Here is a 26319-nt window from a genome sequence, read left to right on the forward strand (position 1 = left end):
ACCTTATGCTTGTAAAAGCACTTTGAGTTGCATTCCATGTATGAAAAGTGCTATACAAATAAATGTTTATTATTATTATTATTATTATATAATATACATTTATTTATATATATATTATGTATATGGACGTATTGCGATTTGCACTTCTGGTTAGATGCTAAATTCAAATTTCACTGGCACTGTACTTGTACTTTTCACAATGACAATAAAGTTTAATCTAATCGAATTTAATGGCATAAATGCATTAACTGCAATCCAAGCTGTGGTTTAAGTGCTTTCCTAAAAGGCACAATGAGGATAGAGCGGGGAATTTGATATCCGTAACCATCTAATTCCTGTCACTACTTACTTGCTAGGGACTGTGGCCTTGAAGTTTAGAGGGCAAGATCCATACCCACTACATATTTCACAAATCCAGACAAACAGTCTCAGGGAACTTTCCCTATGAAAAAAAAGATCCTAAGCTTTTTTCTTTCCTTTTTTTCTTTTTTCTTTTTTTTAAACAAAATAGTGACATCTTGTGGTAATTCATAGTTTATCTAGCCTGGCTAAAACTCAAAATCTGTTGTCTGGGTAAAAATGGCCACAAATCAGTGAAAAACTATGTATATCTTTACATTTCATATTATGTAAAGATATATATCCCCCCACCCCCCATCCCCACCCCCACACCACAAGAATTTGGAGAAAACATGAAGTTTTAACATTTTATTATTAAAATATTCAACTACAAAAACAGACTATAAACACTATTTACATGGTAGTTAGCAGACTGTTTAGCTTTACACAAACAGAAACAATGGTGTGACAATTTTTCCAGTATGTTGTGCAATCTTGCTGTAAGAGAGAACCAGGCTTGAGTAGAATGAAATTCTGGTAGGTTTTGGAGATTGAACAGACAATAATTAAAATAAAAAAATTCCCTGAGGGACTTGACGGCCACTACATGTCAATATCTAATAATATTTACATTTGAGGTATGCTAATTGATGCAGGTAACTCCTAAAGCATATGGTCGAAGGTCATCTATAGATCTGGAACTGTAAATAACCAAATGCGTCCATAGGACAATGTAGCCAAGGAAAGGTGACCAGTGATGCAAGAAAGGGTCAACAATGATGTTAATGCATCCTCATTTGAACTGAGACAGAGAGAAGCAATTACTCCCCAAAGTTGTCATTGATCCAGCCTCCTAAAACAGGAAAAACACATTCGGTATGTGACACACACACACACACATAATATATATTTATATATATTTGTCCATTTCTATCAGAGATAGAAAATAAACTCACCACTATTATTGTTGTTTTTGAGTTCTTCTGTCTAATGAGAGAGGGGGAAAAAAATGTATTTTATTTTTATCCGTAGCATTAAAAGAGCAATCTATCAGCTCCATGCCATGATTTAAATTGTATAACAAAATCATTTTCCACCACATATTTAAATCTACAGTGAATCCAGGGAGGACAATGTTGTACGTACTTGGAGTTTTCTTAGGCAGCAAAGGCTCACAGATCTCTTTAAAACAAACATCCTGCTGAACTTTATATGTCCTTTTGTACCTGAGGGAGAAAGCAAGACAAGTACTCAGTAGATACAACTAGTGGATTAGACTGGACAGACACAGGACAACAGAACACACAGGAGTCACTTACAAATAATGGCAAACACCCTCCTCCCATACAGGTACACTCTTTGTTTCGGAGTAAAGGCGAGTACATGGGTGAGGCACACGCTGACAATCTGTGTACAACAGGGCAGAGAAAGGAAATATAGAGAAGATCTTATTTCAGGCAAAGCTGTTAAATATGATATTATTTTAGATTATATTAAAGATTATATAGATTTTATTTTTGTCTGATTGATGATTTTTGTCTAGCTAGTGGGATAAATAATAAACAAAAATAATAAAATTAAGGGGTTAATAATAAAAAATGAACCTCAAATTACAAAAGGAATAAACTCAAGTTTAAGGTTGGCATGAAACAGAAGTTGCAATAGTCTATTCTTCACTATTTTGAATGAAACAGCTTTTCGAACAAGAAAAAAAATGTAGGGAGGGGCTTGATGTTGTCCAGACTGGAATTGATTGGATCATTGTGGTATGCTATTCCTGGGACTGACAGGTTCTCCCGCCTCTCGCCAGTAAATACATCATCAGAGAAAAGAAGAGATGTCGTTGCAAGTGGGAGGGGAAGATATTTTGATAAAGATTAGGAGGGAACATTCATTATTAAAATAATAATGATGTGCACGGATAAATCCTTTCCGATAAAAACTGCAATATTCCATAAAAATAAGTATGGTCAATTTGTATTTCATGGTGACTTTAATTTGGTATTTATTAGTGATTCATCGGTGTGTGTTTGCATGCTTGTGAATGAACAGATGTGGTCATACTAACATAGCTCACACCGTCTGCCTTTGAAACCAGTGGCACAGTTGCAGCTGAACGACTCGTTGATCTGCGCACATGTTCCACCATTCTGGCAGGGCTGAGTTCTGCAGTCTTGAGATGACTCTAAAAAAAAGAAGAAAAAAAAGTTTTTAGATACAAACACATGTACACAATGCTTTGCTACAGGAATACTTTAAACACCGGTAAGCTTGCAGCTTTTTCATGTTTGGGTTTATTTAGCTGCTCTTTTAAATACACATAATCACATGCACATAAATATGCACATTTAAACAACCATAAGTCAATTTTTTTGGCCTTAAACCATAATAGATTGCTGACAGATGTGGTTGTTTATGGTGACTGTCATGCTGCAGATTATTCAGAATACATGCAGTGGTATTTTGCCTCCTTCAGCTGGGACCAATTAGAGAGTTTGAATACCACCAACTGTTAAAACACTCTCCTGTTTTAAGAACTCCCTGCCTCAAGTGAATCAACAAATTTCACTTGTCTAATAATAATCTTTATAGAGCTTTATTGAAAGATTACCTACCAGTTTTACTCTTTGGCGCTTCTTGAGGAATTTCCAGAGCTAGACTGATCTTATTGGTGGTTTCTTCCATCTTTTCTAATTTGATTGGAGCATCAGGCTCTGTTTAAGAAATAAGAAGAAATAAGAAAATCAAGTTGAATAAAAACTGAGGTTTTAAAAAAAAATATATAAAAGCAGCTCTATATTTTCATATATTTATAAGAGAAATGTTAAGCCTAATATTGTAAAAACATGCTGTTGCTTTATTATTATAATTTTTTAAAGAAATGGCTTTTATATTGTAGTACATTGTAATACTTAATATTACTTTAAAATTGTATCTGGAAAATAATTACTTTGTAATGTTAACAGTGTGTTTTTTTCCTACTCTTTATAAGAGTAGATCACTACAGATTGCAAACATGAAGAGAAATATTAAAATTAATTTGATTCATTTATTTAGTGCTTTCATAATAAATATCACTCCACAGCAATATTACAGAATACATTGACTTACCCGTATCCCACCTCAATGCCAGAAAAAGTGCTTTGCAATTACAATATGAGCACAATAAGTACATTGCACTTTTTTTATGTAAGTACATAGTTAAGGACACTTAATATAAAGTGTGAACTATTTAAACTTTTTTAAAACAACATAACTTAATATGTAGTTTAAAAACATGATGCAATACAAGTTAAACAATCTTATATGAAGTAATTACTGACTTGTGCGATGTCTGATAAATTTAGCTGTAATTGTCCCTCTTCCATCAACAAGCTCTGTATATCTGAAAGAGAAAATAAAAACAGAGAACTGATTATTGTACAAATGGCTGCCCAACATTGCATCCATAATAACTGCGTTGCATCTGTAAAGCACTTTACCTTAGTGGTTCTTCAAGGAGTTCTGTTTGCTCATCTGTGCCTCCATCTTGAACTTGAGTCAAGGTCTGTCCCATCTGCTGGTCCTGTCCTCCTTGAGGTCTATCACCTCTGCTTTGGTCCTTTAGAATTGGTACTGGGCAATACAGGACACACAGATGGGTCACCATGATGACGACATTTTTACAATCTGTAGACAAGCAGTGATCTTAAATATCGGCGACTCACATGTGGTGAAGGCCAGGTGTTGAGGGACGCTCTGGATGTTGTCCTGGCCCGTTTTGCGTACTGCAGTGAGGGCAAGTCGGTAATGCTGGCCGGGAATGAGGTCTCGTATGGTGTACGTCCCCAAACTTCCATCAGGTAGGTAGCGGCTACGAGTGTTCAGGCCTCGAGTAATATTAACTACAAAACCGTCTGGAAGACTCCGAGGATGATGGTCCCATGTGACCCGAGCAGAGGTAGTGGTGATATGGGAGAGTGTAAGATTCTGAGGTGGAAGCGGCCCTGATGGAGTGGACAGCATAATGTGCTGTTATAACAGAGGTGCATGTGTTTGTAACCAGTGTTAGGGTATAACGCATTACAAATAACATGCATTATGTCATAGCATGATTTATGCTTCCGACAGTGGGTGCCCAGTCTGCCCACCCTTCACCCCTCCAATAGTATCAGCCCCATTGGCTAATTAATGGGGAATATCTCATGTTTCTCTGTGGATGCTCGAGCCCCCAAGCACCCATGGGATCGGCACCTATGCATTACGTAATCAGATTGCTTTTGTGATGTAACAAGTAAAGTAAAACATTACTTAATAAATGTACATATTTATATTTGAGTTACTTTTTAAAAAGTAATGCATGTTACTTTTCAGTTTAATTAAAGGTGCAATAGGCGAATCTCTACAGAATTTTTTTTTAGTTTTTTTTTTTATGCTGGTTGAAAGTCTCCTCATTTCCTGATAGCATTCAAGCCTGTTAAACTGTCTAAATGTATTTTTTTATAATTTTTTATCATCTGTGGAAGTCGTATGCCATAAAATGTTTGTTCAATCATTTCATCCAGTCAACGTGTTTGCATACCACTGCGCAGCCTGTTCATGCAGACATCATACGTTCACGTACGCTGTGCAGACAGAGCGAGAATGGCCGGCAAACAACCTAACTTTCCTTCTGAACCAACAACAAATGGCAAGTATCTAAAATTCATGTTTGATAGTACAGTTCTATGTACCACTGACTTTTTGCCTGTGGAGATAATTCAGTGATTTAAATGTCCTGAAATCAAATATGAATAAAGCTAAAATACAGTGCTTTCCTTTATATCAACAGGTCAACTTCTGAACTGGAGTCATTTCACAATCACATACTTATGTATGCAAGCAAGTGTTTCTGTTTCTCCGCTCACTGTGCTGTAAAAATTTCTCACCGGTGAATGACATATCATGTAATCCAGTAACGTTGTCCCTAGTCGTCTCTGTGTGCGTTCATGTGTTTTGGAGGAGGCGTGTCTTTGGACAGCGATTTGCAGGGAGGGTGGGATCGTATGCTTTCAACGCTAGCAGGCTAAAGTTAGCATTTCTCAGATATTGCACCTTTAATTTGCTGTAAAAAAAAAAGTCAACTACTAATTTAAAATTCCCCATAACATAGTCGCATAGACATTCACATGCATGTGCGGGAAAAGACAAAAAGTACAAATGAAGACTTCATATGCAAAAGCCTCTAGTACCATCTGAAATTTTCTTCTAAAATGAGCATTTTTATCAAGCTTGTATTGACAATTAATAGGTAATTTTCATTGCCATTAAAGTGAAATAACTGAACATAAACATACAAGCCTGATAAAAATGATCATTCTAGAAGAAAATTTCAGATGGCACTTAGAGGCTTTTGCATCTGAAGTCTTCAAATATAACAAAACACATTACTTTCAAAATTCAGAAAAAGATTGGTACAGTAAGTAATTTATCCCATAATGTGAAGAGATCTTTGGCATGGCATACATAGCTTTAGGGGTCAGGAATATTCTAAGTGGTCATAATATAATATTCTAAATGTGTTTTTAAAAGAAAATGAAGTAACACAATGAATTACTTTCCACAAAAATAAACAAAGTAATGTAATTAGTTACTTTTTAAGGAGTAGCGCAATATTGTAACGTATTACTTTTAACTTTTAACTTATACTGGAGAGATACTCACTGGTCCAGAAGTGCAGTGGCCCAGCAGATTTGCTAGTTGATGGCAGGTCTTCAGGGCGCAAACCACTCTGTGTGACTACGTCTACTGTGTACATCTGACCTGGGAGCAATGTGCTGTGGGTTACACACAACTAATCAGTCAAATATGTGTTTTCAATTTCATATTTTAAACATTTATGTGATCTCAGAACATTAAATCCAATTTAGTGAAGCACTGAAATTTTGGCAACAGGAAACATCCAAGGAAACCAACAGGAAACCAAGACAGCCAAAAACTACAACAAAAAAATAAATAAAAACTACAAAAAAATTAATTTTGTTTTAGTGAAATTGTTTTAGAGGGCCGAAATAGTGAAAATTGACCAAACCACGATGAATTAGTCCTACTCCCACTACACGTTTGAACTGTTTAAGTGTCCATTTTGAACACAACGTGGAAAGGCTACAACAGGTAAACATGTCAGCAGTGTGAACGCCTCATTATGATCAAAAAGTAGCAATATGTAAAAATTCTTCAGCTGAAATAACAAGAAGCAGCTCCGAAGAACTCGTATTGTTTAATATATCACCTAAAAACAGATACCCTGAACAGCATAAAGTTTACTAAAAAGAAAATCCAGTTTAATGTAAGAGAGGAATTGTGGCCATCTAGTGTCTCATACTTGTATTGCAGGTAAACGTTCTAACAGCAAGACAGAAGATTGTAACCCTGCACAGTTTCTTCTTTTATTATGTGTTGGTGAGTACTTTACACAATTAATCACGTGGTGCCTTCAAGTACACCTAGGAAGCTCTTACTTCTTGGTCCAGAGATTCATTATTACATTATATAGAAGTAGGGTAGGGGAAATGGAAGTAGGGTAAGGGAAAACAAAACAATGTGCTCAGAATTCATAAATATGACATTTCTGACTGCACTTGAAGGTTGCAACAAACTAGATGGACCAATTACAAGATCATTTTCCACAAACTATGCAGACTACTCACAGACTTAAAACATGAGGGGGCGACAAGCTTCAGTCTTGCAGTGCAGTTTGCATGAGAAGTAATTTGTAGCTGCACCTGTGTTTTCTCTTTCTTTGTGTATGTGCTGACCTCGTTCTGTGTCATGACTGACCTGAAGGTATACTCAGTGACGCTGCTATTGAGCACGGCTGTGCGAGGTCCACTACCATCTGCCGGCACCAGGGACACTCGAACCTGACTGATCGCAGCATGGCGGCCAACATGCACCAGCCACTGCAGCCATACCTGAGAAGATGACACATTCACTATCTCCAGCTGTTCCACCTTACGTGGCCCTGAGACAGAACAGGAGAAGAAGAGCCTGTGAGTGAATACTCTACTTATTATGTTTAGAACTACTAGTGTGTAAAAATGTATCACATTTAATAGTGCTTCACATATTTTTTCTTGAGACACAAACAACATTACATTCATAATAAGGGACATAACAAGCAAACACAGAGTCAGACTTTATTAGGTGTCTTTAACTACTATGTACATAAACAAAAACAAAATGTTAGGTACAATGTACTTATTGTGTTCATGTTGTATTGCAAAACACTTCTGCTGCTATTGAGGTGGGATATGGGTAAGGGGTTTAGTGGTATGTTTAAGGATGAATTGTATCAAATGATTGATTTAAATGATTTAAAGACACTTAATATAAAGTCAGACCAAACACAGATATTGCATTCCTGCTGTCACATTGTGCTAAGAAAACAGGATGTAACATAATCACCATATAGGTACAGAAGAAAAAGTGGGAGCTCTCACTAGTGCGGATGAGAGCGAAAGCTGGCTGGCTTATGTCATTGCTGTTGGTGTTGCGTTTGACAGAGAAGGTGGAGATGTTGTAAAGCTGTCCGGGGTTCAGACCCTGCAGCACATAGGTAGAATGCTGCTTCTCCAGGAAGTCTGTCTTCCTTGGTCCACGACCAATAGGAGCAAAGGCAACAGCAAAGCCGCTGATCAAATTCTGAGTGGCATCTGAATGATCCCAGCGTAACTCAACTTCATTTTCTTCTACCCGCAACACATGCAGGCCAGATGGAGGCAACAGGTCTGAGAACAGTGAAAGTATTTTAAATAACTCAAATACCCTCTAAGCCAGTGATTCTTCACCAGGTGGCTGAGGCCCACTAGAGGGCCTCAGCAAACTTCCAATGGGGCCTCAAGATGATAAAGCAAGCTAAAGCAATAATTAAATCAAGTTGTTTCTTATTTCAATTCACCCTATCGAAAACTGTATTTTTTTTTCTTTCAGGTATGAGGTAGCATAGTTTTAAAGGTGATTTTTAGTCATGGAAAAGTCATGTAAATTAAAGGTAAGGTAGGCAATTGCAGAGAGGCTAGCAATAGCAAGCTAGCTTTGAAAGCATGATCCCACCACCTCCCACTACCTCGTATCTTAAATACACATAACATTACAATCATAATGAACGTAAACAACTTACAGAGCTCTAGTTACACCACCTCACTGCTGCAGATTAATTTCAGCGTTTATAATGTTGACATAGAAATGCATAAATCCGCGTCTGAGGACGTGAACAGCTTGGGTAAAACGTCACGGTTTGCCATCTCGTAATTACGGTAATGACATGGCGTGAATGCAGTATAAACTCGTTGTTTGGGTTCAGGAGGAGCTGTAAAAGGTGACTGCTGGTTTTTTTTTTTTTTTTTGGCACTTGGTTGTCTCTGTATAGCCTTAACCAGAGCAGGGTGCGTGGAGGTATGGAAATAGGCCTACATATGTTGACAGGCAGGGAGGACTTCGTAATGTATGTAAATTATTTAATATTTAGACCACTTCTATTATTGATTGCTATCAGGATGTGAAGAGAGTTTCAACCAGTATAACAAAAAGTGTTTATAAAAGAAATTGACTACCATACCTTTAATAATAAAATCTTAAAACGGCATGGTATTTTTATAAAGAATGTACATTTTTGTAGCACTAAGGAGCTTTAAAATATTTTATCAATAGAAATTGTGAATAAAAATGACTTTCTTATCCAGTTAATCACAAAACACCTGGATTCGTCATATAAATTCATTGGTTAATAAAGTGGGATCCTAGAGAACATTCAGCTCTTGAAACTTTTGTAATTCTCAAACTTATTTTAATTTGAAATAGAATTATTATAGTTACTTATTTTAATCTATGGACACTCTTAGTTTCCTTAAATAAAATTTAAAAAGGTTGAAAACCAAACATACAGCAGATAACAAATCACTTTAACAAATCACATTGCCAGCAAAAACACACAAACATTGAATTCCATTCTATCTTAATATCTAGTTCCTTTCTAAATAGCCTTCACTTAAATAAAATGAATGGATATGGGTTGATTTGAAACAATGGAAGATCAGGAGCTGACCTCTCTCACAGTCTCTCCCTGTGTGGCCCACCATGCAGGCACAGCTGTAGTTCCCCCTTCTATCACTCCAACAGACACCTCGGTTCCCACACGGCTGCAGTACACATGGGTTCTCCACTAGACGGCAACAGAGGATCGATCGAGACCTTACATTTAAAGCACCCGATCTGACAAAGGTACAGAACTAAGATAATGACCCATAGACTTCCGGGAAGTGGAAGGATACACAGATTTCACAGAGAAAATTCAATTCAATTCTATTCTTGAATTCAATTCAATTCAATTCAATTCAATTCAATTCAATTCAATTTTGATTAATCCAGGTCAGTGTAAAATAGAAGGCAGATTTTTTGGCCTGAAGCAACTGAAAGTCAATTAAAATCTTAATAGTTCTCATTTTCTCAATTTTCAGTCTTAAATTTGTATTGTGCACTTTAGCAGGAGTAATATTTAATAAATAGTTAACATACATGTCTGGCAGCGGTCTCCAACATAACCCTCTTTACACACGCACAGGTGGTTCCTCCTGTAGCCTCGGCATACACCTCCATTCAAGCAGGGATTTGGCTCACATCCATCCTGTTCTGCAGAACAAACACACATCTGTATCATAAGATGGGAAATCCTTAATTCTGAGAGGTGGGCTGTTTGTAGGAGATAAAGTAGGTGTGAAGTGTTTTGAGTCTCAAAACAGATTTACTGTAAGTCAGAATCAAGGAGAAAGCAAATTATGCAGAATGACAAAAACAGTTGCAGATGCAAGCTGGAAAATAAGTTGGGAATCAAGGCTTAACAAAAACAGGTCTCTTTTTTCTTTCTATAGCTACTATATTGGAGCTGAGTTTATAAGATTATTGCTACAAGCTACAAGCATAATTGTGTTGTGTTCACAAAGGCCCTGTCTGCTTTCTTGTAGATGCTTCATAAATCCTTGCAAAATAAGTCTATAAAAAGTATTCACCCCCTTGGAAGTTTTGATGTTTTACAACTTCACAGAGAACTCAACTAGGCGTTGTTTTTTTGTTTTGTTTTTTTTTAAACAAATATTCTTTCATGTCAAAGTGTAAACAAATTTCTACAAATTGGTCATTACAGTTATTACACACAAAGTAATGTTTTGCATAAGCTGGTATTTAGCAGATGCAGCTTTGGCAGCAATTATAGTCTTGAGTCTGTGTAAATAAAATCAGATTTGCACATTTGGCCACTGCAGTTTTCCCCCATTCAGGTTGTGTGGAGACTGAGTGTACAGCCTTTTTCCAAGTCAACCTGGTTGGTGTTACGCAGACTTCATCAGCATTCCTTCTTGAATTTTCCCAAATTTTCTGCATTTATTTTATCTTCTACCCTCACAAATCATGCTGCAGAAAAGAATCTCCACACGCCATGATTCGAGACAGGTATAGCTAAGGTCGGAGTAATGGGCATGCCAAAAAGTGAATTGCTACAACATAAACTAACCCCTAACCCTACCCCACCCCACCCCGCACCCTAACCCTAACATACAGCATTGCAACCAATGATAAAGACCTTTCATTACACCCATTACTCAAACCTGCAGATACACACACTTGCATGATGCTGCCGATGCCACCACCACCATGTTTCACACAAATTCACATTAGGGATGGTGTTTCTGATGATGCACAATGTTAACTTGGCCAAAAAGCTCAATTTTGGTCTCATGGAACCTGGTGGAAGTCCATCACGCACAGCCTCAGATTTAAGTTATATCACAACATTGACTAACCAGAAATGGGACATTCTAGATAGAAGCACATTTACATTACACTCAATTGAAACCCCTTAGCTACACTACATACATACGGATTCCACTTACACTGTAAAAAAAAAATTACATCCCCAAGTCAAAAATTTCAAGTGACCGATAACATCAACATTTTTCAATTAGTCTGACGTATTATTTCTCATTGAGCCAATGTTAACAGACTATTGCAACAAGAATTTCACTTGGGCCAATTGAAAAATTTAGATGTTATCGGTCACTTGAAATTTTTGATTTAGGAGGGTTAGAAATTTTTTACAGTGTAAGTGTAAAGCGCAACTTATGCGAGTAATGCGACGTACTGCTGATATTTACGCTACGCCATGACGCACTACGCTACTTCTGCGTCATAAGTTTCGTAAGTTGCGCATTAGGAGCAAGTAGACTGCGTATGGCCTTTTACTTTGCTAGAATTTTACTTTGTTATAAAATTTGGAAGAGCCAGGATATTTTTTAATATAACTCAGATTTTATTCGTTTGAAAGAAGAAAGTCATATACACCTAGGATGGCTTGAGGGCGAGTAAATCATGGGGTAATTTTCATTTTAAAGTGAACTAATCCTTTAATACATTCCAGATGATGTTACCTATCTCACAGTCCTGTCCAGCATAGCCCTGCTGGCAGTGGCAGAAGTAAGAGCCAGGCTGATCCTCACAAGTACCTCCATGCTTGCATGGCTCAGAAAGGCATTCATCAATATCTGTCAAAGCATTCACAGATATCAACTCAAACCATGTTTTCACACACAGATGTCAAAATCTGTAATATCAAAACGTTAGTGTAAATAACAGCGGTGTGTTACCTGTTTGACAGCGCTGACCGGTAAAACCGTCTTCACATTCACACAGGTAGGAGGTTACCCTATCGCGGCAAGTTCCCCCATTCATACACGGCTGAGACAAACACTCGTTTATCTCTAAAGAAAAAGAGATGGTGAGAGTCATTCACATACAAATCTTAGCGCACAGACCAGGGAAGCATTTAACTCTTTTAGCATGAAAACTTTTGGTAACACTTTAGTTTAGAGTCCAGTTCTCACTATTAACTAGTTGCTTATTAGCATGCATATTACTAGGTTATTGGCTGTTTATTAGTACTTATAAAGCACATATATTAATGCCTTATTCTGTGTGACCATATTCTACATACCTTAATTCTACCCAATACCTAAACTTACCAACTACTATTAATTAATAAGCAGTAATTAGGAGTTTACTGAAGCAAAAGTCGTAATTAATAGTTAGTTAATAGCGAGAATTGGACCATAATCTAAAGTGTGACCAAACTTTTTTTTTCTTTTTTCTTTTTTTGTGTGGCCCAGTTGGGTAAAATTCTGTCATTCAGATTTGTATATATCCTGGAAATATTTTCACTGACCTCACCACAAAAAAACTATTTGCATCTTTTCTATTCAGACTCACATTTTGTGTACAAGGCATAAAACTACATGTTATTGATCAAGAAAGGCTTATTGTAGAGCCCTTCTTGGTTAGGTGTATGAATCAGGGTGAATTCACACAGATATTGTTCTAGAAACTGCGTGAAAGTCCATCATTAACACTCTTCAAGATGAAAAGAGCCTGATATTTAAGAAATTCTTCCTGTAAATACAAATAAATCAGGTGTTAGGTGACAAGCTCTTTTCCACCCTCAATGCAGCAAGAAAGCCGAACAAAGCATTTGCATTTGGATTCCTGCTTGTCTCACTGTGTACATGGCCAATTTATTTGATATGATACAGATGATGTAGTAGCTCTTGTTGCCAAAGCAGCATCATGCTTTATGTACCACAGAAAGACTGCAGAATTGTTTCATGTTTAAGAGCTCTGAACTGTAAAGCAAGGCCTGACTACATTCTGTTAGCACCCTAACATGCGACACAAACTTTATGGTGGTTTCAAACTACAATTTGTTTTAGAGTGTTTCTACTTGTTTGACATTTAGTAGGCTCATCAGCTCTTCTTCCCAGCATTCCAAACCAACCAACCATTTTGGAATGTTGGTTTCAGGGTGGGAAGGACTTGGGTAAACTTTGAACAACAAGGGTTTTGAATAAACAGCAAGTCTCCACTAACCTTCACAGACTGGAGGCTGGCTCCAGGACCCCTGGCTGCTGCAGATGCTCTGGGTGGCCCTGGGAAGGGGAGTGTAGCCTGGGTGGCATGCATACAGGGCCATGGAGCCTGGGGTAGTGGAGGAATACTGCACCTCTGCATGCTTAATTTTCACAGGGGGGCCACAGTCCAGACCTGCTGTTTGCACAGAGTATACAGAGTGTACATGAAAGTGATTATTTTATTAATAGACTGTTTGCAATTAGTCAGGTTTGTTAAACAATTATATCACCATTATAAAAAGGATGACAAATAAGATAATTATTCATTATCATAGCCTATTTATAAATGTTTCATTAATATTAGATACTAATATAAATACATTTTACAATGTATAAGCTATTTGCTATTTAGGCTAATTTAGAACACTTTTAGATACTCTGGGCCCTATTTTAACGATCTGAAACACAAGTATCAAGCGTGAAACGCAAGTAACTTTGTGGGCGGGTCTTGGGCGCTGTTGCTATTATACCGGCGGGATAAATGACTCTTGCGCCCGACGCAAATCTAAAATGGGTTGGTCTGAAGTAGCTTCATTATTCATAGGTGTGGTTTGGGCGTAACGTGAAATAAACCAATCAGAGCAACATCTCACATTCCCTTTAAGAGCAGACGCACTTGTTCCATGGCGGTTTGCTATTATAACGGCGGATTTGCCAGGCGCACGCAAGGAGCGGTTCACAGCCGAGGAGACCGACGTTATCGTCAGGGCCGTAAAACACAGAGAAGTGACATTGGGGATGGAGAAACACACCCAAATAAGCTTCGGTTAAACAGGCGTATAATAATTTGGGTAAATGTGTAAGCTAGATTTATGCCTATTTTTTCACATCTTCATGGACACAACAATGATTTTCCTCGTGTGTTAATATTTTTCCTTGTAATAATGTATGGTTTTCTAAAAATGAGAACTGCTGCGTCTGTGTGTAAATGAGATAAGCAAAGTGTATGCGCGTTGTGCACGCTACATTGATTATGGCCAAGCATGCATCCTTAAAATAGCATATGAATAACATGTGCAACGCGCCAATTGGCGGAATTGTTTTCTAAACCTGCAAAATAGCACCAGGGAACGTTTGCGCCGGAACATACCTCCTCTTTGCGCTGAACCGCCCCCCGGGAGCGCAAGTTCCTTCCCTAGTTTACCAGCGTGCGTCTGTGGAGGGAAAAGTCCGCTGTGCGCGGGTGCAAAATAGGAATGATACATGCGTCGGTGTACAAAGTCAATTGCGCTGGGTGCAAGATAGGGCCCTCTAACTATTGAAAAGCGTCCTTGGGCTTTGGAAAGGTGTTATAAAAATATAAAAATTGATTATTACAGAGCAATTGCACACATCCTGAATTTGCAGAGTTACGCCCCGGTGCACACTGTACTATTTATAATAGTCCTTTACGATTGTTGCTTGTTGTCAGAGTGTACAATCATGATCCTCGCTGTAAGCCGTGTCACACTGTAAGATCTCAGTTATCATTAATGTCAGACTGTACAACATTCAAGACGCGTTAAAAACGGACGCACACAAGAAAGCTCGTCTGGAGTTTTACATCATCAATCAATGACACGTTCAGTGACAGTGAGCTGCATTACACGCGGGATTGAAATGGTGGCTACAAATAAATCTCTAACGTTAATCTTGGTAATGGCTTGTCTTGAAAAACGATTAAACAAAAACAATTTGACAGTCGTTGTAGAAGTCACACTGCAGAACTGTGAGTCAAATCTTCTGATACTGCCAGAATTTCGTCGGAGGTCAAATTTGATCGCAACTGTCATTAATCGGCTGTCGTTGAGCATGTCAAACTAGCGATCAAAGACTTAAGATTTTAGCTTAGGATCAGAGGAATCTTTTAGGATTTGGAAAATTTGTCCCACACGGACAAATCGTGGCCAAAATCGTACAGTGTGAACCTGTAGCTGTCGCATTCCTGGGTCAACATATTTTGTTGATCCTGGAACAAAATTCCTGTCCGAAAATGTAATCCTAACTATATCCCTACCCCTACCCCTAAACCTAACCATACCCCATAAGTTATTCCTTAAATCAGAAGAAAATTATGTAGATGCACCAAACCCTGGTTGTAAACTTGACATAAACTGTAAACTTGTCCCTCTAATCTGATTGGTTGATTGGAATGTTGTTCCAGAATCAACAAAGATGTTTATCCAGGAATGTTGCCCTTGGTGAAATCAGGTTTTGCGACAAGACCTACGTTGCAAAAGGAGGAAAAAAAGACTGTTGGAAACACTATAAAACAAAACACTGTGAGCAGAGGCAGCAACCGATATTTGTTTCTTTCTACAAAATAAATTATTGCTTTTCCCAAAAACATAAAGAACCAACCTGTCTCACTTTACCCAATAACACATGGCTACATTTACAGCCACGAGCAGATCCATAAATAGAGTGAAGCTGTAAAAACATCCTTTTTGTGAAATGTTTTAGGTGACAAGGGGATGGTATTTCATCCTATCACGGAACAGCAGGACACAAATTTAACTGCACTTTGTGAAAAACCCTGTAGAATCAACAGTAACAGAGCAGAGTTATAACCCCTGTTCAGAGAGAGTATCAAATGCACTGAGTACTTTATCTAGCTCCGTCTCTGGAGGCGTCACACAACCCAGCTTTACTGCAGGAACTGGCACCTGCTGCTTAGTCCTGGCATCATCTGAATGAAGATGGACTACTGCTGTTCTCCTCCTAACATGCATATCACTTACACCTAAGTGAATGAATAGTGACTACTGCAAAGAGCCGTGTGAGCTCCTGATTCCTGTCGTGTTGGCAAACAGCTCAGTGTACTTCGTAGATAAAACAGAGTTTGATTACCCTCCAAAGCTGGATTGGATCCTTTGTTGATCTCGCAGTGTCTTCCTATGAAGGATGGGGAGCACTCACATTTGTATTTACCAATGTAGTGGAAACATGTCCCCCCGTTCAGACAGGGACTGGAAGCACAAGGATCCGGCTTTCCTAAACATAAAGGTTTAAACCGTCATGGACAGTTGGTACAGTTCTGTGTACACGTGTGTGCGTAAACTGGACATTTGCACAGTTTTATTATGAAAGAAAGCACGGCAATGTGTGCGTCTAAACGAGGCCAACATGTGTGAGAAATCATTGATCATTACAGTAGCACTAAGAAAGAGAAACAGCTTTTCATGCATGTGCCAGGGCAAGTTGTTTTTCCAACATGTGAGGAATCCAAGTGTTGAACAAACTCCAACAAATTGGATCATTACACAAGGCCAAACAGTTGCACAACTCTAATGTGGGACAAAGTTGGGATAATGAAAATCTAGAGATGAAAAGCATCTTGGCTTTGAAGGGCTTTTATCTTTGTACAGTTTTATGGCACTCGGTGTGTGCGGAAATGCCATTTTCCAAACATGAAGAAAAGCAGATTACACTATTATTCCATTTGACCAGAAAAGAGGAGAGGAAGGGTGAATGAGAACTGTAACATCCCATGGGTGCTCACTGCTTGCTGGTAATTTACAGTAACATACTTGCACACACTTAGGTCTTTTTAAGGCAAACAAACTGCGAAAGAATCGCAGACGAATGGACCAGACAGAAGGAAATGGAAATTCATGCCCCTACAATAGAGAGTGCAACACGAATGTACATTTTGCTATGAATGTAATTCATTTTGCAATCATTACCCAGCTTAAAAAAAAAAAAAAATCTTAGGATCCGTATGTAGTACCGGAACAAACAAATGTATATATTTTTTTATCTTTTTTGACAAATCTAGTTTTTAATGTAGTAAAAATACATTCATGCAAAAAGAATAAGATTTAAATATAAAAACTGTGGCGGAAAAAAAATGCTGCAAACTGACTCAGGTGTGTGTTTATATGCTGGAGCGTTAATGTATGAGAAACATTTTTTGCAAAAAGAAAAACCTCACTAATCTCTCTAGCTATCCATGTAGTTCACAGGGTTCATAAAATGCAAATGTTTTATGTATGTTCAGACTGCTCACATGTGGAGTACAAACTTTCAACGCTGCTTTTGTTTGCACTACTAAACACTCTAATATTGCTTCTGAAGGTGTCGGACACTTGATCCAAATCTCAAATTGTATTTGCTGGCACGTTTTATTGCTGGATAAAAAAAATAAAAATAAAAATAAAAAATTAAACTGCTTTAGTTTCAGGCCAATATTCATCTGGCATGAATAGCTTTATAGGAATCTATTATTCAAAATTTTCATGTGAAACATGTTTGGTGTGAAAGGGCCTTTATGCTTAGCAAACAAATAAGACTCTTTAAAAAACATAATCAAAATGCATTTACATCCACAGCAGAAAACCACTTATTGCAAGAAAATTGTCTTGAACACTGTGCCCCAATTGTCTTGAACTAAACACTTACCCACTTCACAGTGTTTCCCTGTGAAACGGTAGGGACAGACACACCGGTAGCTGTCAGCTTCTTCTTTACAAGAGCCTCCATTACGACAGGGACCAGAGGCACAGGAACTTAATCTAACTGAGGAAAAAAAGAGGAAATTAAATGCCTTATGTATCCGCGAGTAGGCAAAATGACTTCTGTGAAATGAATATGTGATGCATTACATAATATCATGCACAATGATCGAATTACTGAGAATGTGACTACCTTTTAATGTGTAAGCATGGAAAAGACTAAATGTTAACAAGGATGGCAGATGTAACATACCTCTTTCACAATGCTGGCCTCTGTAGCCATGCTTGCACTCACAGATGTAGCCTCCATCTGTCTCATAGCAATACCCCCCATTCTGACACGGTGAAGAATCGCAGGCCGATCGGGGCTGTACTGAAAAACACACACATCGGCTTCACCACGTTCCCTCACAGCAGGTGATCGCTTTTACCAGTCACTAGTAACTTTTATTTGTGTGTGTTGGAATGATTTCATTTAAATGCACACCACAGTATAGATCCTCTGTGTATTTTAATAGCCAAGTTGAAACTTTACCTTCACATTATGTCAACATACAAATAAATCTTTCTTTTTTCATTTACTCAACATAACGCCTTCATTGCTTTGGGGACCTTTGCCATCCTGACGACCTGGCACAGTTTTTGCTCATTTGTCATGGAGACCATGCTCCAAGGCTTCAAGGCTCTCCAGGGCTCTTACCATATGGGTAGAAGTCCTTGTGATCGAAGTCGACACCGGTTTGGCAGGTGCAGAGGTACGTGCCGCCATATTCCAAGCATGGGCCTCCATCCGGACATGGTCTGTTGTTACTACAGGGTGTTTGTGTTACCTCTAAGGAGTGAAAAAATCCACAGAAGTTAATTGTTATACAAATATGTGTGCAGTACAACTACTGATCAATAAAGCATGTTGCTTATGATTGACAGACTCTTTTCAGATTCTTATGATTTTCAGACTTTTAGTGCCTTCCATCATCATCATCATCAATCATCATCATCATCATCATGCAGAACAGCTCTCAATGTGATGAATTTCCAAAAATAAACGATTTAGTACAGCAGAGGTCTTTAACCCAACGCTCTGCAGAATTTAACTCCAACCATAAATCAAACACACCTGACCCAGCTAATGAAGCTCTTAAGACAGACAAGTGTGCTTAAGCATGATGGAAATAAACTTTGCAGGACAGTGGGTCTCCAGGAGTAGGGTCTGAATTAAGGTATGATTACAAACTATTCAATGGTTAGCTTTCCTCAGGACAAAAGAATCATGCAGGTGGAACAGCGATGTAATGATTCACGATTTGTCACTTGTTAGTTACTTGTGTCCAACTGACATTTTTAATGCTAAGTGTTAGGCCTGGTGATGAAAAAAAACAAAAAAACATTTGAATTCACTATACTTATCTTTTCTACAATCTTTTCGAATAGCCTTTATAGAAACCAGACAAACTCCCTCTTAATGTACATCAACAATTAGCATTATTGTCCTAACAAACACACTGCATACATAAAAATGGACCTCCCAAACCTTAATATGGTCTTTGAAAGTTTGAGTCTATGAGAAATCTATTCTGCATTTGTTTGCAGTTAATACATACCAAACTGGCAGTAGAGTCCAGTGAAGCCTGTCGGACATTCACAGGTGCCATTCACATCAACACAAACTCCTCCGTTCTGACAGGGACACTCCTCTGTAGGGATTTAAATGTGAAGTAGAGAGAAAGAGGCAGATAAAAATACTTTTGGAAGGAGCTCAGCATAGTTTTCACTTTTCTGGTTAAGTAAACATTCTAAATATTAAAAAATATGTTGCTCTCTCTTCACATCAGTCAAATTGGCACAAAGTGTAAATTCAGTGGAAGCATGTGTGGGAATGTCACATTGTGTGTGTGTGGGGTTACGAATAGTGTTCTGTAGTGGGATTTGTTGTACAGTTTTTTGATGAAACAGTTTTTTTTACAGTTTCTTGGGTGCAGTTTTTCCCACAACATTTTCCTCACAGTTCATAGTGTGCTGAACGACTGTAAGTCAGTATTCTGTGCAGCTTTTCCATACTGGAAGACTTTTTATTTTCTTCTTCCCGCAGTAATTGCAGCAGTGGATCAAAGTAAGTTGCTGTATCACTGTTAAATTGCTTCCTTACGTGAGGGTGTTATTTTTCTGATAACATGGTTTTGATCAAAATGTATGACCCTTGGGGCAATTAATAGGTTGTTAATTCGCTGGAGCCATTTTCATTTGTTGTCTTTAAGGTCGGTGTCTTTGATCTCTGTGCCCCATTAGACACTCCTGGGTTCTCCCTGTGAGCTTCTGCCTTCTCTTTCTGAGTGGACTGCACAACTTTTTCCACTACACATTCCAAGTGAGCCGGGCAGGAAGGTATTCTGGAGATTTAGGAGAGTCTATATAAGCATCAATAGTTATTTCAGCTCCAAGGGGAATAAGGTGAATTTGCTGCAGCTCACAAAGTGCTTTTAAATCTTGAGGGACAAAGTGTGCAGTGGACACACAGTGACCCTGGGAGCAGGGACGCTGACTGACAAGGTACAACTAAATGAGATAAAGCAGAAGATGAGGATGTTGTACCTCATGTCATCTTCATAACCCAAGTCTTTGCAATTTTGTGGTTGGGTGTCAGAGCGTCCAAACACATCTCACCTGCTTTGTTGCAAGGAAATGAATTCCAAACATTAGGACTGTCTCATAAAACAGAGGCCCTTTTAAGTCTAGACAAGAGCCCTTCCTCTTGTTGGTAAAGTAGTAAAAAGTGCCATAAAGCAATTATTTACAACATCAAGCGACTTGCTGCAAGGTCTGAGCAGTAAACTGGGTGAGGCTGTGTAAGTTTGGATAATTATGCTCATCCATCAAGGCTGCATAGTCTTCCTCAGGCAGTGCTTCAAATTCCTGTGGGATAGTGATGTCTGCCTTGTTCTTCCTCTGTGCCATATTCCTGCCCAATTGCTTGAGGAAAGTAGCTACTGTGCATTAAAGTCTGAAAGTACTGTACCTTCACAATCGTCACCATAGTAACCGGGGATGCAGGTGCAGTTGTAGTTTCCAGAGCCAATGTACTCGCAGATTTGACGTTTTTCACAACTCTCTCCATCACAGGGAACTGAAAGTGAAATATTACATATGTGTGATCTTTAACGAAAGAGATTAAAGGCCCATTCACACCAAGAGCAATAACTATAACGATAACTATATTGGCTTCCACACAAATGCACAATATCTTTCTGTTTATTTTAAGCGTCCTGCAGTTTTGAGCTCTTTAAATTAGATGGATTCTGATTGGCTGTCAATGTTTTTATCTTTCATCAGCTTGATTATTTTATTTTTTTCTGAAAGTAAATTCCAACAATACCATTTCTTGGTGCCGTTAATGTTACAGTTGTGGTGTGTACTTTGCCATTCTTTTATATTTAGAACAATTTTTGTTTTTTTACTTTAATGTTATCTTTATAGTAGGGCTGGGAATCTTTTTTTTTTTTTGCTAAGTAATCGCACAATTTGCTATGATTAATCGCAAATTAATCGCATTTTCCCCCAAGCTTGTAATCATCAATATTTAAACGTAGAATCACCTAATTAAATTAAACAACATAATATATTTTAAATAATATTTGAATTACATCTTGTGAACTGTAAACAGACTCTCCTCAGAACCACAGAGTGGTTGTTCCCATCAAATAAAATACATGCAGCAACATTAAATATATACTGCAGTAACGTGGATTGGCGAGGCCCTCCTGTAGCCTCGCTAGTTATGTTGTTAGCACCTGGGTGCTTTGCTTTTAAATGGTATATTAAAGACAAATTGTTTCTATGGTATTTTAATTCAGCTTTGCAAATTGTACACACCATCTTTGTTTTGTCAAATGCGCTATCGGGCAACTTTTTAAATGCAAACATTCCTCCTAAAACTCCATCCTTGTCCTTCTCCATCATGACAGGGTGACTTGGTCACAATAGCAGCCACAACAGGAAGTCATTAAAACGAGGCAAAAAAAAGTGCTGCGTCAATTGTAAAAAAAAAAAAAAAATGCATTAAACATTTCAAATGAATCGCAAAGATTAACGCGTTAATTTCCCCAGCCCTACTTTATAGTTAGCATTCTTGGTGTGAACGGGCCTTAAGAGATTAGGAACTTGAAGAACATTTACTTACCTGTCTGATTTGCAGCATCGGTCGTAGAAGAATTTTCCATGACAACTAACTCTGTTTTAAGGGAAAATATTCTGGGGTCAGCCTGATCTAATTCATGAACAATGAATCAGTTCAATTAGTCAGACACGTGGTCTGAAGCCATAGTTATTCTAGAGCATTCCCTTTTCTTTATTAATTTCTCTTTTTCAATTTCTTTGTGTCGATCCCAGTTGGAAAATGTTACAGCAGGCCAAATATAAAGGGGAAAGTAGGTGGCTGGCTGTGTAAACATCTTCTGTGATTAAACATTTTTCCCATTGCAAAGGGAAACAAAAACAAAGACTGGGTAATGTGTCGCGGCTGGCATATATAAAGTAAGATGGTGTTGAACTCAAGAGAGTAAAGCACACCTGTCTCACAGTGGCTTCCAGTGAAGTTTGCCGTACAGGTGCAGGTGTAGTTATTCAGCAGGTCTTCACACGCACCTCCATTCAAACATGGCATGGATGCACATTCATTGATGTCTGGATTCAAAAACACAAGATCCATTTGTCAGTGCAGATACAGATACTGGAACAGCTTGGTTCGGACTGTATCAGTATCTTAAGATGTGAGGATGTATGAAAGTTCATGCAGGTATATGGTTTCATTGACCAGGTGTCTAGCATTAACAATAATCTGGTCTCATGTAGAAACAAGGGTTCAAGATATGCAAAGGTCAGCGTTTTAGTTTCCAAAGTACTTCCCAACTGGGCTTGTCATCAATAACCTCCATTGTGAGAAGCCCAATTTGTTAAGCAGGGGGAATCATGTCAGTGCTTTTTCCTAAAAAAGTCAGATCGAGGTTTGCGTAGATATTTGGAACATAAAACCTGACCCAATATGAAAACACAGGAATAGAAAACAAAGTAACTGATAATATAATTCCATTTACTAGCTGCCCTTAAAAGTATTGCACTATAGCAGTCTTCGTGCAGTCAGTCTAGATAAAACCATCTGTCAAATGAATAAGTGTGTGCCTAATGCGGAAAAAAGGAAATGTTCCCTGGGGAAAGCTGTGGCCTTTCAGTGACACTCCCAAGATCCGTACTCACCTGACTCACATAGGAACCCAGTATAACCTGCTTGGCATACGCAGGTGAAGTTGCCGACACCCTCTATGCACTGTGCTCCATTGAGGCATGGGGTCTCTTGGCACTCATCTATGTCTGCAGGCAATAAACACAGACACACACACATACACACACACTGAATATTTATTCAGCTGATTAATATATCCTCCACACCGTTCCCCTCACTCTGAAACTATGCACTTCTGGCTGTGAAAGGTATTAGAGGTTTGATACATCTCTGCAGGCTGGACTGTGGGAACGAGAAGGAGGTTCAAGCCAGCAGAGTGCTAAGGGAGGAGGGGAGGACGAAGTCAGTTAGGAGAGAGGCCACAGCACGAAAAGAAGAGCTTACTACGTTCAAAACTCGCATCCTTTTTCACTCGCTATTTTAGACCTCATTGGCCAACTTTTTTAGAAGAGCCTGCATTGGACATTGGAGAAATGCAAGTTTCTTATTGATTATTGGAGCAATACCATGAAGTTTTCTTGTGATGAACTTAGCGTGCAATGCATTATTGAAATTGGAGTCAGATAATTGAAGAATCAGATATTTACCCGTCTCACATGTTGTCCCTATGAATCCCAGTGGACACAGGCAGATGAAGTGGTTGATTTTGTCCATACATGTGCCTCCGTTCTGACAGGGGTATGAGGAGCACTCATCAACCTCTATCAAAACACAGAAAAGAACGACAAATATGACATGTGACTTTTATTAGACGTGCACACAAGAATGAAAACATTAGGGAATCCTAAAGTCCAGGGGGTGGAGGAAAGGGTAATGAATTGACCACAGCAAAACGTTGGACTGACTCTACTGTATGTATATTACATACAGATGTGACCAGGGGAAATTCTCTCTCTCAGGTTGTCCCCCTGGCTTGCAGGGTGGAATTCTGCTTTTACAAGTTGAGTTTCTCTTTCCTGGCAAGAACGAACAAATAGGATGAGTACGGAAGGAGATGGAAGGATTTCATCATTCGTTTACCTATCTGGCACCTGCGTCCAGTGAAGCCAGATAAACACGAGCAAGTGAAGGAGGGATTTCCAGTGATGCAGTCGTCAATGCAACGGCCACCATTTTGACAGGGCCTTAAGTTAGCACAGACCAAAGCTGAGGAGGACAATATAAAAGAGTCTGAACAGACTTATATTTTCCTGTTTGTACTGTCTATAATGATTTCTAATTTGCTGAATTTTTCTTTTTCTTTCATTTGGTGGTGTACCTGAGTCATTGCAGCTACCCACTTGCACCTGAGAATCATCAATACGAAAGACCCAACGACCAGGAAAGCCCACATTCGTGGTGGTTTCAACTTCTACAATATCATCTGTCCGAGAGCCTGGGATGTTGAAATAGCGCCTCCCATCACCAGCATTAAAACCTGCCTAGGAAGAGAGTGGAAGTGTGGGAGAGTTCTCTCAGAGTGGATTCTTTTATAATTTAATTTCACTACAGTAATTTCAGTCAAGATTAAAAATCCATGACGGAGCTGAAAAGTAAAGGCAATGACCTTACCTGTGCAGCTATGCCCCCCAAGCCTGCTAGGTCACCACCACTGGTAGCATGCATCCCTGTTGTCCAGGTAATATTGTGGTACTGGAAGATGGTGAAGGAGAGCTCACCATCTGTGATAAGAACTACTTGAAATGTATTGACCTTTAGAATAGAGCAGAGGGCAAGTCAGTTGCCACAACCAGTATGCAATTTAAAAAAAAATGTAATGTTAGATCTGGGTTTCTTAACTCTGGCCCTCGAGATCCACTGTCCTGCAGAGTTTAATTTTGACCAGGGTTGGAGCTAAATCCTACTGGACAGTTGACCTTGAGGGCCAGAGTTGAGAAACTCTGCTAGATGGTATTCTAGAGAAAACAAATGCTGTTTTGATTTTGTTAGTTTAAAGGACATGAACTTGGTACCGGAGTTATTGAGGTGCCACCAAAAAATGTGACTTGATGCCAGGTAGCAATCAGAACCCATGTGGTGACAAACATAGGGAACTCAGGGAAGTAATGATTAGTGTCTGCAGTGGCTCTTCTCAGGATAGCAGGATCTTTGCTATCTCGATAAAAGACTTTTCCTGCCCTCCTGTTGTCTACATCTGCCCAGAACGGAGCCACCACCCTGCGGTCACCAGCAATAGGGAATGCCACAGGGGTGAACTGGGACACCTCCCTCAGGAATGACACCAGGCCATTGTTGTTGACCTAGAAGACACGGGGAAAAAAGAACAAGTACATGCTCTGGGTTAGCAGAGTCGGCACACAAAGCTTCCTTCAGCTCACCTTCCTGGGACTCATTCCCAGATTCCACTGCTGAAGCTTCACCACACCATGAGCTGCATGTTTGGACATTTACATTCTGAGTTGCACAAATAACATATTTCATCTCAATTAAAGTCTTTCCACACTCAGGTATACCTGAAGACAGAGACTGGATTAGTTCACTCAGGAGTACTGCAGAGTCAAGAAATCATAGACCAACAGAAATCAAATGATTTTACAAGGACTTTTTCCAAGCAGGAGAACTTCAAACCATCAAAAACTCAGTTTCTTGTAGTGACTCTTGGAGTAGATATTGCAAAAGGCCTGGAACAGTCATCTGATGGCTATGATGTATGGAACATGCTGACAGGGGATAAGCGGAGACAAGCTGAGGTGTCCAGAACTGTGTTGACACTCGAGAGTGAGCAGTAGCATTGCATGATGAAAGAGTGAGGCAGGCTCCTGTGGCAGATGTATCCTTTTCCCATCAGGGAACAGACAGCTGCCTTGTTCTGCCAGACATCCACGTCTTGCAGCTGAGAAAACCGGAGTACTGTTCAGACACGCATACACACTCTGACACACCTGCCCTGGCTCCTGTCTACTAGAAGTGGTTTTAGAGGGTGAGGCCCTAATAACTGCCTCTAAAGTAACCACAGAGCCCAACACTTGCTTAGCTGACCACTGGCCTTGCTCTGTTGACTGTGTCTACTCCTGTGATGAATGTCCTGCCAAGCTGACATAGAAGAAACCTTAAAGCATTCACAGGGCCACAGTGTTACTAAACTGATATGAATATCAAAGCAAATTCACTGAACAGGCAAATTGGTGTCTGTGAAATAAATTTTGCCTGTGCGCCCTGCTTCACCATTTAATTGTAGTTTTTGCAACCAAACTTTCCTCCAGTGGAAAGATTGGACATTTGAAATCCTTTCTAAACTGTGACTCACCTAAACGGTTATTTGATTTATATTAGAGAAATACTACCAGTCACCTCTCTGCACCATATCATATTATCACAGCACAGAGCTACAATGAGAGAGTGTGTC

At 38.9% G+C, this 26319-nt stretch overlaps 1 protein-coding gene across 1 annotated transcript in view; it reads right to left on the reverse strand.

Annotated features, from left to right (window-relative positions):
- Window positions 1–824: 824 nt before the first annotated feature.
- sned1 (sushi, nidogen and EGF-like domains 1) overlaps window positions 825–26319 on the reverse strand; it is a 30653-nt gene continuing 5158 nt past the window's right edge. The window contains exons 2-32 of the mRNA XM_082190064.1: window positions 24926–25213; window positions 24525–24665; window positions 24232–24394; window positions 23994–24119; window positions 23561–23674; window positions 22988–23101; window positions 22304–22417; window positions 21915–21965; window positions 20754–20861; window positions 19342–19434; window positions 18441–18572; window positions 17994–18113; window positions 17688–17804; window positions 16137–16280; window positions 13267–13443; window positions 11994–12107; window positions 11778–11891; window positions 9874–9987; window positions 9404–9520; window positions 7800–8087; window positions 7138–7321; window positions 6022–6134; window positions 4047–4325; window positions 3822–3954; window positions 3663–3724; window positions 2955–3053; window positions 2408–2524; window positions 1659–1746; window positions 1486–1565; window positions 1296–1326; window positions 825–1192 (exon numbers count right to left, since the gene is read on the reverse strand). Coding sequence (XP_082046190.1) covers window positions 1301–1326; window positions 1486–1565; window positions 1659–1746; window positions 2408–2524; window positions 2955–3053; window positions 3663–3724; window positions 3822–3954; window positions 4047–4325; window positions 6022–6134; window positions 7138–7321; window positions 7800–8087; window positions 9404–9520; window positions 9874–9987; window positions 11778–11891; window positions 11994–12107; window positions 13267–13443; window positions 16137–16280; window positions 17688–17804; window positions 17994–18113; window positions 18441–18572; window positions 19342–19434; window positions 20754–20861; window positions 21915–21965; window positions 22304–22417; window positions 22988–23101; window positions 23561–23674; window positions 23994–24119; window positions 24232–24394; window positions 24525–24665; window positions 24926–25213 — 3930 coding nt within the window. The 3' untranslated portion in view covers window positions 825–1192; window positions 1296–1300. The remainder of the gene's footprint in view (window positions 1193–1295; window positions 1327–1485; window positions 1566–1658; window positions 1747–2407; window positions 2525–2954; window positions 3054–3662; window positions 3725–3821; window positions 3955–4046; window positions 4326–6021; window positions 6135–7137; window positions 7322–7799; window positions 8088–9403; window positions 9521–9873; window positions 9988–11777; window positions 11892–11993; window positions 12108–13266; window positions 13444–16136; window positions 16281–17687; window positions 17805–17993; window positions 18114–18440; window positions 18573–19341; window positions 19435–20753; window positions 20862–21914; window positions 21966–22303; window positions 22418–22987; window positions 23102–23560; window positions 23675–23993; window positions 24120–24231; window positions 24395–24524; window positions 24666–24925; window positions 25214–26319) is intronic.

This window comes from Leuciscus leuciscus (assembly GCF_965113295.1).
Source record: "Leuciscus leuciscus genome assembly, chromosome: 14".
Classification (NCBI taxonomy): domain Eukaryota; kingdom Metazoa; phylum Chordata; class Actinopteri; order Cypriniformes; family Leuciscidae; genus Leuciscus; species Leuciscus leuciscus.